This window comes from Channa argus, chromosome 13 (genome assembly GCF_033026475.1).
Source record: "Channa argus isolate prfri chromosome 13, Channa argus male v1.0, whole genome shotgun sequence".
Classification (NCBI taxonomy): Eukaryota; Metazoa; Chordata; class Actinopteri; order Anabantiformes; family Channidae; genus Channa; species Channa argus.
The window spans coordinates 390415-409090 of record NC_090209.1 but is presented as its reverse complement, the minus strand read 5'-3'; the positions used below and the strand labels follow the sequence as shown (position 1 = coordinate 409090).

Genomic DNA, 18676 nt, shown 5'->3' with positions numbered 1-18676 from the left:
TCAAAGTGTCCTTGAGCAAGACACTGAACCCCAACTTAGTTGCTTGCGATAAGTATTGGCCAGCTGCATAGCAGCTCCCCCATTGGTGTGTATGTGATTTTCACTTGCCTTGTAAGTTGCTTTGGATAGAAGCATCTGCCAAATGACTAAATGTAAATGTGATTGTGAGTATGAATGGATGAATGAGAAGCAGTGTAAAGCGCCAATAGGTTGAAAAGCGCTGACTGTGTAGCATTTATATTAGACCTTTCAAGGTATAGAAATATCTCCACAAAGATGCACTTAACAGTCACTGCCTTTAATGTTACAGTGTAACATGATAGAACAGAAGAGAACTGACATTAAATTTGAAATAATTGAGTTAAAACATAATAATGAAAGCTCAGACCCCTCACTATGTCTATACAATGAATCTATTGGGGGCTCTGTGGTGTGGATTGGGGAGGTTGTGCCCACAAAGCCAGAGACCTTCGCGCCGCCCCTGGACTGGATTAACATCACCGCTCACACCAAGAGGAATCGCCTGTTCTTCTGCTCACTGAGGACATTGCCATCCCCTGCATTGTCCCACGTATCCGTCTGTTTGTGAGACGCCTGGGGGGGGGGTGGTGGGCTGAGATTTGCGTCGGAGTCCTCACGCAGCCCAGGTTTGCCAGCTCGGGACATTCTGGCCTCAGTGCGTTAGCTCGCCCCTGGACTGTGTTTCTGAGCAGGACCCACTGGGCTGCTTCAGCATGCTAAACGATTGGACGAACAACAACCATGAGGTGTCCCTCGGTCTGACTGGAGCAGTGCGGGTTTCGGTGCACTGCGAGCGGAAGATGGTCCACAGGGCGTCTGCTGGTGTCCGACAGCTCACACACAGGATACGTCCACTGATTCCACAGCAGGATACGTGTCCCTGCGCTTTCTGAACGCAAGACTAATCGACGAGGAAGCCGTGTGGACAGAGATGGACCCATGGTCGGCGATGTCTCTGGGACTGGGGATTTACAGGCACGAGGTTCTGTAGAAAACTCTGAGACATGACATGCACAAAAAAAAAAAGAAAACGCAGCTGTGGCTTCTTGAAATCCTTAGTTTTTTAAAGGCCTTTCTGAAAACACATTACAAAGACCAGGAACGAGGACACATTTGACAACGCATCGTCAGGTGCAGCTGTCTTTTACATGGTTTCCGCTCAGTCGCTTTCCGTGGGAAAAGCCAGGTGGAGAACTACACCCCGTATTTCACGTAGACTGCAACAGACGGCCTTCCTGCCATAGCCCGGAGGACAAGCAGCCCACAGCAGGTAAGCAGCCCCGCTGCTACAATTCTGTGTAACCTACAGGTCCCCGAGCAGCCAGATGTCCCGCTTTGCATGTAACAAGCTCTCATTGCTGTTTGTCAGAGCCTCCTTCTGCAAGGCCTAAACTGTAGCAGCTCACTGGCACTGCTGGCTTTTGTCTGCCTCAGCCTCTTTAGGAAGAGCATCTAATGAACACTGCATTTTGCAGAGCAGATATTAATGTTTGATGCCCGGCTCCCAGCAGCATAGTGTTCAGTGGGATGCTGTGCTGCGTTGAGGATAAAGAATTTCAACCAGCTGCAGGGCCTCGCTCAGCACTGGGACAGCCCTGTGAATTCATGTCACTAAGTGTATGTGCCCCCTAGAGAGCACAGCACCACCTCTAAGGATTACAGGCTGTGTGGTGTCTGAGTTTAAGCCATCAAGGCTCCTTAGCACCAGGCTGCTCCAACTGGTGACTCACTTTAGTCCTCATCAGAGCTGTAAGCTCCATTTGAGGAGGCCTGATGCTGGGCCTCACTCTTAGAGACTAACTCTGTCTACATCTCATTCAGTGAGCTATGTCGCCTCCTCCCACCGACATCAAGCCAGAGGTATTGCTGCTGTTGCTACCCAGTTCCTGACAGTGACTCTGCCCTTCACCACCAACCAACTTCCAGCTTTACAAAGCCCCTCCTTCAAGACACACAGCCTTTTGATTCCCTATAGTTTCACGGGCTGGGAGCTATCACATCTGCAACCCCCAGTGGAGTTGATCAAAGCGTAATTAACTTAATCAATTAGATCTTGATTTGCATCATCGTTACTGTTCATCGTACTTTGTTTTCCATCTATTATTCAGCACAGACTCCTGCTCTTTAAAGTCGTACCATGAGACATTTATTTTTTCATGGTTTCAATTATTATTGCATGTTTAGCTGCTATGGGACGGTACAGACAAATATCAACCTAATGATTTAATGGAATGAATTATTCAGACATTTGTTCACCATTGTCTTGAAAGGATAAATCCAACATTCCCCCTTTGTCTCTGTATATGCAGGGAGAAATGTTTCAGCCTCTATTTTCATTCTAAAGACTTAGTAAAAGGAAAGTGACCCTTTGAGATTGAAACATGATCAACTCACAACTTTCTCAGCTCAGTAGCACACAACAAATAAGAAACATTGGACATTGGTTCAAATATCTTCACTGAAGGTCCACATACTCACTTGTTGTGGAACGTGTGACCACATCTTTATTTGTCAGTGTGCTGTAAATGTTGCACCGTAAAGACTTTGCTACTTTGTGGTGTTCAGACAAATTACATACAAAGTTGCTATTTGTGCTTTATTGAGGTGTTTTCCAGTGAAAAGGCTTGATTGTGAGGGCTAAAGCAGGATTCATGCTGAACTCAAGAGGTTAATGGCAATTGGGTTTTTTGACAGTTTAGTGGGTTATTGGTGGCTCAGCGATTAGAGAACCCAGATTGTTCTGTATGGATTTATGTTTGGGAAAAGCAGTTCTTGCCCCCGTCCTCTTACGTCCGTGACATTCCAAGACAATATCAGACAACTAAGGCAGATGAAGATGACGAGCTTCGTCAGTGCACGTTGCCTTTGTCTGGGTCAGTAGTGACACAACATAGTGCAAAGATAAGAGCTGACAAGCGTGTAGCACTGCACATTCTCCTCTTGCATGAGAGGGAGAAAAACAGGAGACATGGGACCACATGTGTATGAACTGTAAACAAAGCAGCATTACCGTACCATCTTACACCACTCTGGCTCACCACACACCAAAGTTCGGAAGTTCTTGAATGAATGATTTGTCTGATAACAAGTTACAACAACAACGCAAGTTGTACTGGTGAACAGCCAATCAGAGTGGTCTCTTTCACCAATGCTGATCCAACATTTAGCTCAAAAGGAGATCAGAACATCAGTGACCTAAGTTTAGGTCAACGGACAGTCAGCTCAGTGCATCCTAGGCCTTAAACACCAATGTGGTATCCTCCAGCAAGAACCTTAAAATCCTTTAACACCACCTCCACCACAACAATTTATTATTATTATTATTATTATTATTATTAATCCATGTTCTTTCTGTGCTTGCGAGAAAACTGAGTACTCCTGTTTCCTCCCACAGTGCAAAAACGTGCCTGGTATGTTAATTGGTGACCCTGAATTTGCTTGTAGCTGTGAATGTTGGTGCAAATGGATGTCTGTCTGTGTATGTCTCTGTTTTTTGGCCCTGAGACAGAATGGAGACCTGCCCAGGGTGTACCCCACCTTTTGCCCTATGACAGCCCTGTTGCTATTATTTTAGTTATCATACTCATATTTTACTTAGTTCAAAAATGTTTTCACATTCTGCAATAAACATATAACATAACATGTAGCTATTCGAACCCCCAACAACATATGAAACAATGGAAAATGTAAATATCTTAAGAACTGAAAAAATTAAAAATAAATCAAAAGGCCACCAGACATTTAAAGACCATAAATCAAACCAGTAAAACTAACTAAACACAGTCCAGAAACAGAACTTGAACATATATTTTGCCTCCTCCTCCTTTTGCTCAGCAAATCTCTCAGTGTCTTTTCTATTTAAAGTTAGTCCACTGACAACATGGCCGATGTGTTCAGTCTGTCCTGGTCCTGGTGTTTCTCAGAAAAGTTTTAATTCTTTCCCAGGTTCAGAAGATCTTCCACCTACAGCTGTGGTCGTGGTGAGGTGCTGAGAATTTTTAGCATATCATGTATTGATCAAAAGTCATAAGATATGCAAATGACTTTAAAGACGAACGATTTTCAATAAAGGGAAATCAGTAAAAGGCTTTACTTACTATCCACTGCTTCCAGCTAAGCATTACCTAACATAAGCTAATGCCCTCCATCACTAGCCTGCCATTAAATCCCAGCTCCTTTATTTTGGTTTTCTTCTGGTGAACACATTGTGTAAAACGTAAAGAGACAGAGCAGACAGTTGTCCAATCACAGAAGGACAGGAACATAAAAACTATGTTCATTTGCTCCAGGACACTACTTTCTGTGCCCTGTGAAGAAATCCAAAGCTGCCAATTAGGGCACAGTTTCAGGTCACCTGATTATTAAAAGTTCACAGCTAGATGCATTTTTAATTACCATCATGACTATCACATGCACAGAAAAAGTAAATGTTTACTCAATAATAACTTTGCATTTTCAGTTTTTCTTATACAAATACTGTAATATGCAATATTAGCCTTTGCACTTTGTGGTCATTTTGCAACTTTTAGGGTCTATTTTTAATCCATTTTTGTAGGTGTGTTTTTTTTAAACATCTTTGTAGTCATTTGTGCTTAGTCATGCTCCTTTTGTGTCTTTTTGTGGCCATTTTATCTCTGTTTTTATACATTTTGCACTTTTATGTGGCCATTGGATAGTTTTCTGTGATATTAACAGACACTTCACACAGTAGCTCAGGTCAGGGTCAGGAACACCTGCGTCTGTGAACCTGTTTGTGGAACGTCTATTCAGTAATCTAGACTTACAATAAATGGTAAATGTTCTGCACTTATATAGCGCTTTTCTACCTATTGGCACTCAAAGCGCTTTACACTGCTTCTTATTCACCCATTCACACTCACAATCACACACACACTCATACATTGATGGGGAAGCAGCTATGCAGCTGGCCAACACTCACCGGGAGCAACTAAGTCTGGGTTCAGTGTCTTGCTCAAGGACACTTTGACATGTGACCAGAGGAGCTGGGGATTGAACCAACAACTGTGAGATTGGTGGACAACCATTCTACCATCCTGCGCCTTCCTGCCCCTAAGAACTAGCTAGCACGCTAGGCTATAGAGAGTATGAGCTTATAGTGTATGTTCTTCCTGAATGCGATGCTTTCAAACAGCTTGTACTGTACCGTTGAATCATATTTGAAACATCTGGCTAAAGATGAATGTAAATACAGTACGATGACGCCCAATTACACAAATCAGAGTTCAATAACATGACTGTTGAATCGGTGAGTCTCTTTGCCAAAACAATGTCGGACTCCGTAATTTTCTCTGGTCCCCTGCCAAATCTGACCAGTGATGACACGTACAGCCGCATGTCATCATTCAACCACTGGCTGTCTAGGTGGTGTCCAGCAAAAGATGTGGGCTACATAGATAATTGGAAACGTTTTGGGGGAAAAGCTATATTGATGAGGAGAGATGGCATCTATCCAACTGTAGATGGTGCAGCTCTCTTTTCCAGAAATATGGCTGGTCCCACTTCACCGGGGAACCAGACAGGGATGCCCACTCTGACTGTCTCTATTTGCCATCTATATAGCAACAGCCATACGACAAAATGTCAGAATTAAAGGAATCCAGGACTTTATGCAGATGACATATTACTACACTTACAGGAACCGTACAGCTCACTAAAGGAAACATTTAATATTATTAATGAATTTTCCCTAAACTCAAATTATACAATAAATTCTAACAAATCACCAATACTGTCACTCTCTGAAGATACCCCTCCTTCCATTTCATATTGACAACATTAATATTTAGGCATTATTATTTTCCCAGGCTGTCAGAGCTTTTTAATCTCAACTATTACCCTATATTTAAAAAAAATAGATTACGACAAACATTCCACTTTCACTCATTGGATGAATTGCTACAGTAAGAATGAAGATCCACAAATCAACTATTTGTTCTCAATGATCCCCACAAGTCCCACAGATAAATGGTTCAAATCACTGGACTCAATAACATCTCACTTTTACTAGAAAAACAAGAAACCTAGAATCTCACTGTCAACAGCCATGAAGCACCTAATTTCCAACACAACAGCAACTGCAATACCTATTGAAATGGATTAAAAAGGATAATTACAACAACTCATGGATGGACCTAGAACAGAATCAATGTAAACCCATATCAGTTTCAGATCTCAGTTTTATGCCACAATCATTTTAAAAAATGAACTATTGTAACAAAATAACCATCTCTTCAACTCTGGCAGCCTGGTGGAAAGCTCACAAAATTACCAAATCAACACATAAACATACCCCAATATGGCACAACCCAGACTTTTAATTATACAACACAACTATTCACTTTCCAGCACGGCAGAACAAAGTGATCCCTCACCTTCACCACCTGTTTGCGAATAACCAATTTTTTTCTTTTAAGACATTAATGGAAACGTATGGAGTTGGGGGAGAACAGTTAATAATAATAATTAAAACTCATAATTAAATCAAGAATGAATTTAATGAACAACCCACTGCAGCCCCCTACACTAACTGACGAGATAATAAAAATCACTATGTCCAAGAAACTGTTGTCTAAACTCTATAAAATTATATCAAACAAAGACTATATAATAACAGTCCCAATAGAAAAATGGAAAAAATTGTTCTGTCTCCTAAATCTGACTTTAGGATAGAAATCTGTAACAACACCTTCTCCATGACTAGCAACACAAACTTACAGCTTATACAATATAAGACCATTCACAGAACTCACATCACTCAAAGCAGAATGTTTAAAATGGCCTTAATCACCACAGATACCTGCTCACGATGCACCTCAGATAGTGCATAAGATTATTTCCACACTACTTGGGCCACCAATCCATCAATCCCCCAGTTGCTGGTTCAATCCCTGGCTCCTCCAGTCACATGTCTAAGTGTCCTTGAGCAAGACCCTGAACCCCAACTTAGTTGCTCCCGGTGAGTGTTGGCCAGCTGCATAGCAGCTCCACCATCGGTGTATGAGTGTGTGTGTGATTGTGAGTGTGAATGGGTGAATAAGAAGCAGTGTAAAGCGCTTTGCAGTGTCCTTATAGCCGTCCACCCCCAACTCCCAAATACATATAGAGACTGTGTCTGTTCCCCGAATAACTTAATTAAATACACCAAAAATGTACACAAGGGGAGTTAATCATGACAACCGAATAAAAGTTAAGACTACTTCTATTCCAGAACAAAACCCCAAAATTATTAAATGTGTATTATTAAATTTCAGATCTCTCTCTCGTCTAAATCTCGGTTACTAAATGACTTCTAAGCAAACATCACATGCTCATAATGTAGCTGTAATCAAACCAATACTTTAAAAAAACTCCCGACCCGGATGTTTTAGCAATTTACAGACCGATATCCAATATCTCCTTTATTTATAAAATCCTTAAAAAAGTTGTTGGAAAGCAATTATGAGACCACCTGTACAAGAATAATTTGTTTGAAGACTTTAAGTGAGGATTTCATCATAGTACAGAAACAGCACTGAAACAAAGTCACCAACGATCTTCTCATGGCCTCAGATAATGGACTAGTCTCTATACTTGTTCTGTTAGATCTTAGTGCTGCATTCGATACCATTGATCACAACATTTCATTACAGAGACTGGAACATGAAATTGGAATTACAGGAACTGCACTAGGTTGGTTTAAATCTTATCTATCTGATAGATTTCAATTTGTTCATGTTAATGATGAATCCTCCATGCACACAAAGGTTAGCTATGCAGTTCCACAAGGCTCTGTGTTAGGACCAATACTTAAACCACATAACAAAGCTTAAAACTATCCTCTTTGATAAAGCTTATAGTTACTTTTAGTTATGCGTCTATAGGCCTAGTCTGCTGGGGGACCCACCTCCTGATGCACTAAACTCCTTTCCTCCTCCCACATTTATTTGTCACCACTGTATGCTATCAATTTTGTGTCTTTCAATCGTAGTTGTCTTTTTCCTTCTCTGTCTCCCTGTTTCTGTCCCTTTCTGCAGCTTTCCCCTGTTTTGGAGCAGTGTGGTTTCTTTTCAGTACACAGCTACTGGTCCTATCAACGTGCCCAATGTTTGTTGTTGCTTTTTGTTCCTCTTGTCTTTTCTCTCTCCTTTTGTCCACTCATCCCAACCGAGAGGGCAGATGGCACAGTATGAATCCTATTGAATGATAGGAATATCTATGTTCATTCACCAAAAAATCTGAATGTGAGCACAGAGATAGTAAACTTGAGGGCAATGATCTGCGATTATATAGCGGTTTTCTACTTATTAGTACTCAAAGCGCTCTACACTGCTTCTCATTCATCCATTCACACTCACACACACACACACTTACACACTGATAAGGGAGCTGCTATACAACTGGCCAACACTCAGCCGGAGCAACTAAGTTAAGGTTCAGTGTCTTGCTCAAGGACATGTGACGAGAAGAGCCAGGGAACAACATTGGGATTGGTGAATGACTGCTCTACCTCCTGCACCACAGTCACCCCAGAGACATTTTTAGGGAAGGGTTTGAGAGAAAGCTTTATAAATTTGGACAAAAAAATAATTAAACTATGCTATTGATATAATATACAGAAATCACTTCATAAAGAGAAAGAAGGTGTATGTGTGTGAGAGAGGTGAGAGCAAAAGCTGCAGCTGGTACCAGTGTGTTGATAAGGAGCAACTCTCCCCAATTTTCAGAATCACTATGCATCTATGTTATAATGTATGTTACATATCATTTATAAGATGAAGAGTGGTATAATTTTGAAAGTCCTAATTCTTATTTTTTCTGATTATTTTTAGATTTGGGTTGAGGATCAGGAGGTGAGACAACATAATAGACCAACAAAGCAACCCTGCTCGAAATGGGGCAATGTGGATTGAGTTCTTCCTGTTCCTTGTGAACTGCAGAAAGGAAGCAACCACGAGGACGAAGGAACAACTAGCTAACGGAGGAGGTAGTTGTGGAGCGGTGGCCTTTGGGTTGGTGGGTGTGGGGAGGTATTTGGGATGGCGAATGGAAATGAGAGCAGTGACGGGCCTGCCGGGCCAATAGCAGCAGTAGTAGCTACTACAGGAGGAATGGTAGCAGAGAGTCCTTCATCAGCCGTCTCTACCTACATCAAACTGGTGCTGCTGGGGCTCATAATCTGCATCAGCCTAGTGGGCAACCTAGTGGTGTCTGTGCTTGTACTGCGGGACCGGGCCCTGCACAAGGCACCTTATTACTTTCTGCTGGACTTGTGCCTGGCAGACACCATTCGCTCAGCCATCTGTTTCCCCTTTGTGCTGGTGTCTATAAAGAATGGCTCAGCCTGGACCTACAGTGTGCTGACTTGCAAGGTAGTGGCCTTCATGGCGGTGCTCTTCTGCTTCCACGCCGCCTTCATGCTGTTCTGCATCAGTGTAACACGCTACATGGCAATTGCACACCACCGCTTTTACTCAAAGCGTATGACATTCTGGACATGTGTGGCAGTGGTGTGCATGGTGTGGACACTGTCTGTGGCGATGGCTTTCCCACCTGTTTTTGATGTGGGCACCTACAAATTCATTCGTGAGGAGGATCAGTGCATCTTTGAGCATCGCTACTTCAAGGCTAATGATACGTTAGGCTTCATGCTAATGCTGGCTGTGCTTATTCTTGCCACACATGTTGTCTACATGAAGTTACTTCTCTTTGAGTACAAACACCGAAAGATGAAGCCAGTCCAAATGGTGCCTGCCATAAGTCAGAACTGGACATTCCACGGTCCAGGGGCTACTGGCCAAGCCGCGGCCAACTGGATTGCAGGCTTTGGCAGGGGCCCAATGCCGCCTACTCTGCTGGGAATTCGGCAGAACTTGCACAACCAGAACCGGCGCCTGTTGGGCATGGAGGAGTTCAAAGCAGAGAAGCAGCTTGGCAGGATGTTCTACGTGATCACCCTGCTTTTCCTGGTCCTCTGGTCCCCCTATATAGTGGCTTGCTATTGGAGGGTGTTTGTCAAGGCTTGCACAATACCACACCGGTACCTCTCCACCACTGTGTGGATGAGTTTTGCCCAAGCCGGTGTCAACCCTATTGTCTGTTTCTTCCTTAACAAAGACTTGAAGAAAGGGCTCCTTTCCCAGCTACCAGCCTGCTGCAGGACTAAACCTCATTTGCCACGAGAGCCTTATTGTGTGATGTAAGCAGAGATGATTATGTGTAAATGAGAAAAGGGACAGCGTGCAGATGTGTTCTTAATCAGTGGAAATAAAGGTAGCGGTAAAAACACTGAAATTTTAAGCATGTATCCCCGTCTACCAACTCTTTTTCACTCCTAACAACATGGAATCTTTACTTTTAATTAAGTAAGTAAAAACGCTTCATTAGCAAAGCAGGCAGGTAATAATGTAGTTATTGAGGAAACCAAGCCAGACAAACAGCCAGTACCAAACTACAGAAGTTGATCAAAGAATGTCAAGACATAATTGGTTTGGTGACATAATCCTAACAAAGAAGCAACTTTCCTAGTGGAAATGTTCTAACATGTTGGATTAGTTACAAACACCAGATAAAGGAATGTGTATAGTAACAGAGAATATATCACCTGGGAATGTTGCTGTTATATCTGTGTCATAATTGGTGACCCCTTATTATTTAATTTCCGGGTCTTGACAAGATTGTTTTAAAAATTCAAAAATCCCATTAACATGAAGATTTTCTGATGCTGTATCCAAATACTTTTCTGTACATTTCTGGTACCCAATGTAAAGGTACTTAGAAAGGATTGAGCTGCCCAGTTTTAAAGTTGAGAATCAAAATGATAAAATATCCGTTTTCTGGAATCTTTTTAAAATGTTAAGATGTAGTAGAAGAAGCAAAGGCAAAATCAGATTTATGATTATGCTGCTATGACTTTTTACTTGAGTCATGGTGGAAAACTTTATAAAAAGTTATAATTGTTGACAGATAATCAGGAGATTGGTATCTCTGTCGTGGCTCTTTTCTCCTAAAGGTTGTTGTAATGGAACTGTATTCCTAAAGCATGGAATTCACTTGTGAATGTATAAAAATGCCTGAATTTGTTGACAGTTAAACTAAAATTAATATTTAATTATTTAGTTTATTTATCTTTTTACTTTATCTACAAATAGAATATATATATATATATATATATATATATATATATATATATATATATATATATATATATATATATATATCTTTTGGTTGGTTTGTTTATTTTCCCTTTTTTTAAGTCTTTTTTAAGTCTGTGAATTAAGGGAAGAAATAGTACAGTTTTCTTCTGCTTATATCACCAGGCTATTCAGTAAACATCAGACAACATTCTCTGTCCAGTTGTAAAATTAGGTAAGTGTAGCTGCAGCGATGTTACTTTAACATGTTTTGAATACGGTGGTGCTTGAAAGCTCTTAAACCATGGAAAATTTGCTCCATTTCTAAATAAATGACCAAAAATGTGATCGAATTTTATTCCAAGGTTTGAAACGAGGCAAGATAAAGGGAACCTAGTTATACAAATAAGGCAGAAATACACTTTCATTTACTGTGGAAAATGGTTCAATCTTTAATATCTGTGTGTGGCAAAAGTATGTGAACCTGTAGGATTATTGTTTTATTTAAAGGTAAAATTAAACTCAGGTTTAAATCAATGGGAAAATCAGATATGAGGTCCTGTCTTATTTAAACAAGAGAAGTCTGGGTCTTTGAGCTCAAAAAAAAAAAAACAGATTTATAGAAGTGTGGCTGTAAGAAGCCAATAGTCTCCAAAAAGAACATTTCTGCCTGTTTGGTGCTTGTTCAAGACCACGTGGAAAAACTGGGAGGCTTCGCTTCTGCTCTGTGGAAAGATAAGACTAAAGTAGAACATTTTGGCCTCAGTAAGAACTGTTTGGCTTTGGCTACAACCAAACTCTGCATTAGACTACAGCATAAGAATCCTATCTGTGAAACCTGGTGGTGGGAATATTATGATTTGGGACTGCTTTGCCGCCTTTGGACCAAAACAGCTTTCCATCACTGCTGGAACTGTGAATTCTGAGTTGCACAAGCACATTATGTAAAAACATGTCAAGAAAGCTGATTATATAGCAGAACAACCTAAACACAGTGCTTCTACCAAAGAACGGGTAAAGCAAAACATTTTATGCCATGTAAATGTAATTTTTTGAAATGGCCAAATTAAAGTCTGGACCTTAACCCTATAGAATCATTGTAAAAGGACCTGAACCAGGCAGCTAATACAAAAAGCCCAAATACCTGAGATTAAGCTGTTCTGTAGGAAGAATGGGAACATCTCTCCAAGTTGGCGTGCAGGCTTGATAACCAGTTAAAGGCACATACTTTTGCAAAGTTCAAATTTTAAAGCTAGGATCATTTCCACAATAAATAAATGAATGTTGTTTTTTTGTGTTTGTGTGTCATGTTGGGTGTCATTGGGTTCTTTGTTTCTAGGTTTGAGGCATGTGTGAGAATCTGATCATGTTTTTACATATCTATGCAGAACAGAGAACATTCACAAACTTTCACACACCATTGTGAGCTTGTAGTGCACAGAAAGTGTTTCTGGAGCAGCTTTACTCTACATAAGGAAGCCTACGTGTAGATTTGTTCATTGAAGTAAACTGATGTTGCTCAAAACTAAAAATATTCAGTGAAATGTAGATTAATCAAACACAGATTTAAAAAAAACCTATTGGTGCTGAAATGTAGAGACTGAGGGAGAAAGTACTTTGTTAACAAAATCATTTCTCATCATTCTATAATTACTTAATATGTATTTCTCTTGAACTCTGGAATATAGTCTTTTGGCTCCATAATCTTAATTCCTTCCACTGTAGCTACAGGTAAATATTTCATTACTATCTTATTCATACAATGAAATTCCCCTGTAAATTGCTGGCAGTTTTACTCTGTCACTGCAGTTTTAAATGCTGGTACTATAGAGCATTTAGAGTTCTCACCAATCAGTGAACCACTCAGTTAAAGAGAGGGCGGTTTTGGACACATGCTGTTTTCTAGCAGGGAAACTGCAAACCTAACAGTTAATCTTAATTAATCTATGTATTATAAAAAATGTGGAAAGTCAGAGAGAAAGGAAAATCACTTGGATAAGGAAAAGGAATGTGATGATACGTTTTATAGCCAAACTAAAACAGTCACATTTTATTCTGTTTGTCAATGAAACCAAACCGCCATCTTTGTCAGTGAGAGTTCCCTAAAGCATTCAGTTTTCCTCACTCAGATGTGGAACAGAAATTGTACAATAAGAAACTGCTTAAAATACACCTAGAGTACAGAAGAAGCCTTTCGTTTATTAGAATTTTCCTAAAGGAGTAAACAATAGTTAGATATGAAGAAAGTGCTATAGAAAATCTTTTCTCACTGGGCTCTGGTAACTGGTTCTAGCTTCCCGATCACGTGATCAGCAATGCATCCTTTCAAAGCCACATTTGCTCCATGTGTACTGTCAATCAAATCAAAGCAGAATGTGTCCTACAGCACACTCTTCATATTCAGATCCATTTGTCTGAGTCTAGCTATCTGGCTCCCTTTTGTATTTCAGAAGGCCACACACAGCTAAGTGTTTCTGGATTTGGAAATTAAAGTCATTAGATATGGAATAAAAATTTTCTAAAAACCAAAAAAATGTGCAAAAATGCTGAGATTACCTCATCATATTGACTTCCAGCAAAAATAAGACTTTATAATATGACTCATTAGCGAGGCCATAATATGAATAATTTCCTGTTAATATTCTTATTCTGGGCTTGAATCTGACCGTAAACAATACAAACCACCTCCTGATCAAAGTTTAAAGAAGGTTCCCTTACAAATACTGTTGACAGACAGAATTGATCTCACTCCTCTCTGTCATTCATATTGTTTCTAAATCAAAATATACAGTAGCATCGTTTCTGTTATGTCTACAATGCTACTGAAGCAGAACAAGAAGTGGTCTTGAGGGAAAGCGTAGCAATACTGAGCCAGGGTGTGGAAACAAACGTCTGTGGCGTGAGCAGATGTAAAGGGTTAGAGTCAGACTGTTGCTGCCTCCACTGAACAACATACTGATACACAACATACACAATCACAGCATGTGACTTGTCCTGTGCGGAAAAACTTCCCAGAAACAAAATTACAACCACAATTTTACATAAGTTGGGACGATGTGCACAACATAAATAAAAACCGAATGCAATGATTTGCAAATCCAATGAACCTATATTTTATTCACAATAGAACATATACAACATATCTGATGTTGAAATTGTGACATTTTACTATTTCATGGAAAATATTAGTTCATTTTGAATTTAATGGCAGTAAAAAAATAAAACAGAAGATTTCTTTAAACTGGTTCATAAGAAGGTACATCTGTAATCAGCAGCCTGGTATTTTATATACAATTGGGTGCAAACGTTACCTCTGCATCTGCTCACTTTAAAATAATAAAAAAAGTAAAACAAAATGCATAATAGTTTATGCACATTCAAAGTTAAGTTAATTTAAGGTGAATGCAAACGTTGGCACTGATATAATTTTCATCACTATAACGTTTTAATCCACTTTTTTGTTACTTCTGATGATATAATAAATTTGTGTTTGCTGAATGTGTCACGTTCAGGGTTATGTTTGCATCCTCGTTATATCCCATTCCAATGTAATGTGATTCTGTTTTACTCAGTTTCTCTTTTTAAAAATAAGTGGGTGCAAACTTTTGCTCCCAGCTGTATCATATTGCCTTAGGGTTAAATCATCCTCACTTCAACCAGAGTACTGGAGAGACGGGGGTGTTGTAGGAATCTAGATAAGTCTGTGAACTGCTTTGTTTCCAATTCTCACTTAAAAAAGGACTTGTAAATGGCTTTGAAAGAGGTTCTAATTCATCAGTGACTATCTGAAAACATGACACAGATTCAGGGGAAGTTGTGTGTTTAGGGGTTTGAGGTGCCCCTTTGTTTCGGATGTGGCAGATCTGACACACCCAGCGACAGCATGCCACCAAGAATCACTAATCTTGTTTGAATTTTTAGAATTATGGCCTTACTGCATAAACACATCAAGCTAATGCAAGAAGGGTTGATAAATGTGTCTCTGCTGTATGTGCTGAAGTCCTCAACAGAACACTGTGTACACTAGTGACATTTGTTGCTCTTCCCACCAAAGTATGGGGCAGAAGGAGAACACTAATAGTAAAGGGGACTTTTCTAACGCAGACTGTGAAACCTGCTCTGGTTGTTTTTTCTCCAGTGTTTTGCTCTGATATCAACCTGGGGAATAAGGAAAATGACTGGTCTTTCTAGTTTCATTCCTCACGCAAAGCCAGAGAGATGTGTGGATTTACAGAAGATGCTGGAGAGAGCTGACATTATATGTTTCAGTTGCCTCCGGCAGATCTTTTGTTTTTTTGTTTACAGTGACCTCTATACTATTTAATGTGTGTTGTATTGACAGCAAACTTTAAAATGCAATGAATGATTTCATGATCATCTTATGTTTACTGTGTGTGTGTGTGTGTGTGTGTGTGTGTGTGTGTTACAAGGATAAATGAGAGGACGAGGAGAATACTGACCAGATGCAAAATGAATTTTCTTGAGTGTTTTCTGAATTTGATTTAATATTAAGAGAGATTAAATATCTGGACAGGCCATGTGCTGTATGCTTGTGTACACTGGCCCAATTTCGAAGTGCTTCAATCCCTAAATATAAATTTACGACAAATTAAATATATACAGTCTCCTCCAAAAGTATTGAAACAGCAAGACTAGTTTATTTGTTTTAAAATTCGGAACTTTCTTCGATCTTCTGATTTTAAACCAAAATGTATTCAGTGTACAGCAAAAACAAAGAAATTGGTTTTGCTGTTCCAATAACTTTGAGGGGACTGTAAATCTTCATGATGATAAATAACCAAGAACTGTGGATACACTTTGTAGCTTCATTTTGGTTTCAAATCCGTCCTCCAGAAGTCATTTTCTGTAAAAGACAATGCAAGTTATCAAACTGGGATAAATTATGTCTTGCACTATATTTAATATTATCCTCCCCAACACAAAACAGCTAAGAACACGGTGACTTCACAGTCTGAAGGGCCAGGCAGGCTGGAAACAAACCTACAGGTTAATCGAAGCTGTTCAGAAACCAGTAAAATTGTGACCCTGACCTGGATTTTTGCATATTTCCTATTTAAGAATTAAGTGTTAGTGAAATTTAGACTTAACTTGACACTTGACCTTCAGATTCTGTTTTTGTTCCATGGTTGACATAAAGCATGCTGACTAATTTGAGCTGATTTCCACATGACTCTTTGGAAGGCTTATAGTCTTTAACTCATACATGCTCCTATTTTACTTTAAGTCAACCCCTGTAAAACTGAACATAAAATGTGGGTTATTTCATCTGAATAAACTGCATATTTCCAATACCTTGATTCCCAACAGACTGTAATTGTCACCATGTTCTCAGGAGAAATAAGACACATTGGCTCAAATGACAAACTGAAACCACAGGATATGGAGCAAGGTCCTGGAAATTGCCACTTTGTTATCTTGTATACACAAGATAATAAAGTAAAACCTTTGAGGCCTTTTTCAGCTTGTTCCCTTCTTATTGAGCATGTTTCCATTTAGAAACAACAGAGTTTGGTGTGAATTGTTTGCAGTCATGGGTGCTGATGAGACTGGCTGCCAGCAGTAAATGAGCAAGTTACTGATGTGACAAGTGAATGTCCAAACCAATATGTGGCTGTTCTGCTTTATTACTGTTACATGCTGAATACACACAGGAAATATTTCACAGTTACCTGCAGCTGTTTACAGTGTAACTGTGATCGTAAAAAGGCTGTCAGGCCTATGAATTCTCCTGAAATGTTTTTACTCCTCGACGTTAGAAGTTGAAGGATAAACAAAGTTCAGCATACTAGCGGAAATATCATACATAAAAAATAGCCAAAGGTTTAAAGTGTAGGAATTGATTCTGACTATTGAAATTCATCAAACCAAGTCAGATGCTGCAATTTTCCTTTGTTCTGTATTATTAAAAAGTGATTGAGCTTTCACACATTTGTGACAATTTTTGAGTTTGTTGTTGGTTTAGTAATGAAAATGTGAATTTTAAGTGATCTGAACAGGGTTCAAAGTGTGGCTACAGGTCGAGACACCCACGCTGGACGAACTCCCCCAGCAGGACAAAAAATGCTACCAAAATAAGTCACAAACTGTAAGCTACAACATTTTGTCCTACATAGATTTATCAATATTTTAGCACATATTTGTCATACACATTATAAAAAACAACAGAAGTATAAATAACAACATTTTTTAACATCGTATAATAGTATTATTTAAATGTGGCATGATCAATTCTATGTTTATGTTTTCATATTCAATAGTAATATCTCATTGATTAAACAAATTAAATGTATACAAATACTTCTGTTATTTCCAATCTTTAATTCATTAAAATATATTACAGGGAGCTGTAATAGTATCACTAACTGTGCTAAGATTAGACCATAGATATTTCATCATTTCATCCACATGTGGAGATGTGGCTACAGACTGACTTCATGCAAGATGTATCCCCACACTGTCTCTAATCTATAACCAATATCAGCAGTGAACAGTACAACCATAGGTACGTAGTTAAAATTTTAAAGTCCACTATGTGAGCTCTGTATGTTTTGCAGTACAATCACAATGGTTCCTTAAACAAAAAACACCCACAAAATATGAACTTTATTCCAATAGTGAAAAACTGGTTGGTTTATAATAATCATCATCATTAGATAGATTCTCTGCTGCCTTGTAAGAATGAAGCTCAGTTATATGATAATGATGATGTTACTAGTCTTTTTTGAAGTATAAGTATAACGACGACTTACCTACATATACAATGCCTGTCAAATAATGTTTTTACTTGTTGTTGTTTTACACCATTGAATCATGGTTGATTTAATTGATTGACTTGTTTCACACTAATCAACAGAAAAAGACACTTTCAGAGTGACACCATACTACTTGAATTTAGAAAGCATTTAGAAAGTTTTCTGTACTTAGGTACTGTGTTGAAACACAGCAATTACAGCCTTGAGACTTTTTGAGTATGAAGTGACAAACTTTGCAAACCTGCACCGGGGGATTTTCTGACATAAAAATTAATGGAGTATCAAGCTGCAACATAACAAATTTTTAAAATTCTGAAAACTTTCCAAATGTCAGCTGTACGGAAGGAAGAGAACAAGTCAGAGTGGGGATATTTTCATATGCTATGAAAAATCATGGTAGCCAACAACTGCCTGGAATGTTCTGAAAACCCTTAATGGAAATGTACCTCATACAGCACATACTGTATTAGAAAGTACCTGCAAACTAAGTGCTGTGGTTCCTGGTATGGAGGGCCAACCTTCTCCTTTAATAATTCATATTATTTGACATGGTTCCAGGAAGCCTTTTGACTGGAGAACACATGAAGAGGGTGTGTTTGCACAGAAGAGGGATGTCAGGCGGTTTTTGTATTTTTACATTTGAATTGTTTTTAAGACGGCTGAAGCTGAAGACTCATACAGCTAACATTTTGAATACTGTGTAGCATGTATTTCACACACCTGAATCCACTGCTGCCTCTACAGCTGAGCGTT

General features: G+C 39.3%; 1 protein-coding gene across 1 annotated transcript; it reads left to right on the top strand.

The window, feature by feature from the left end:
* Window positions 1–214: 214 nt before the first annotated feature.
* On the top strand, window positions 215–11158 carry LOC137140145 (probable G-protein coupled receptor 173). Its single transcript, XM_067528294.1, has 2 exons — window positions 215–1291; window positions 8850–11158. Exon 2 carries the CDS (start codon window positions 9057–9059, stop codon window positions 10218–10220), a length of 1164 nt encoding a protein of 387 aa, XP_067384395.1. The 5' UTR covers window positions 215–1291; window positions 8850–9056; the 3' UTR covers window positions 10221–11158.
* Window positions 11159–18676: the final 7518 nt, after the last annotated feature.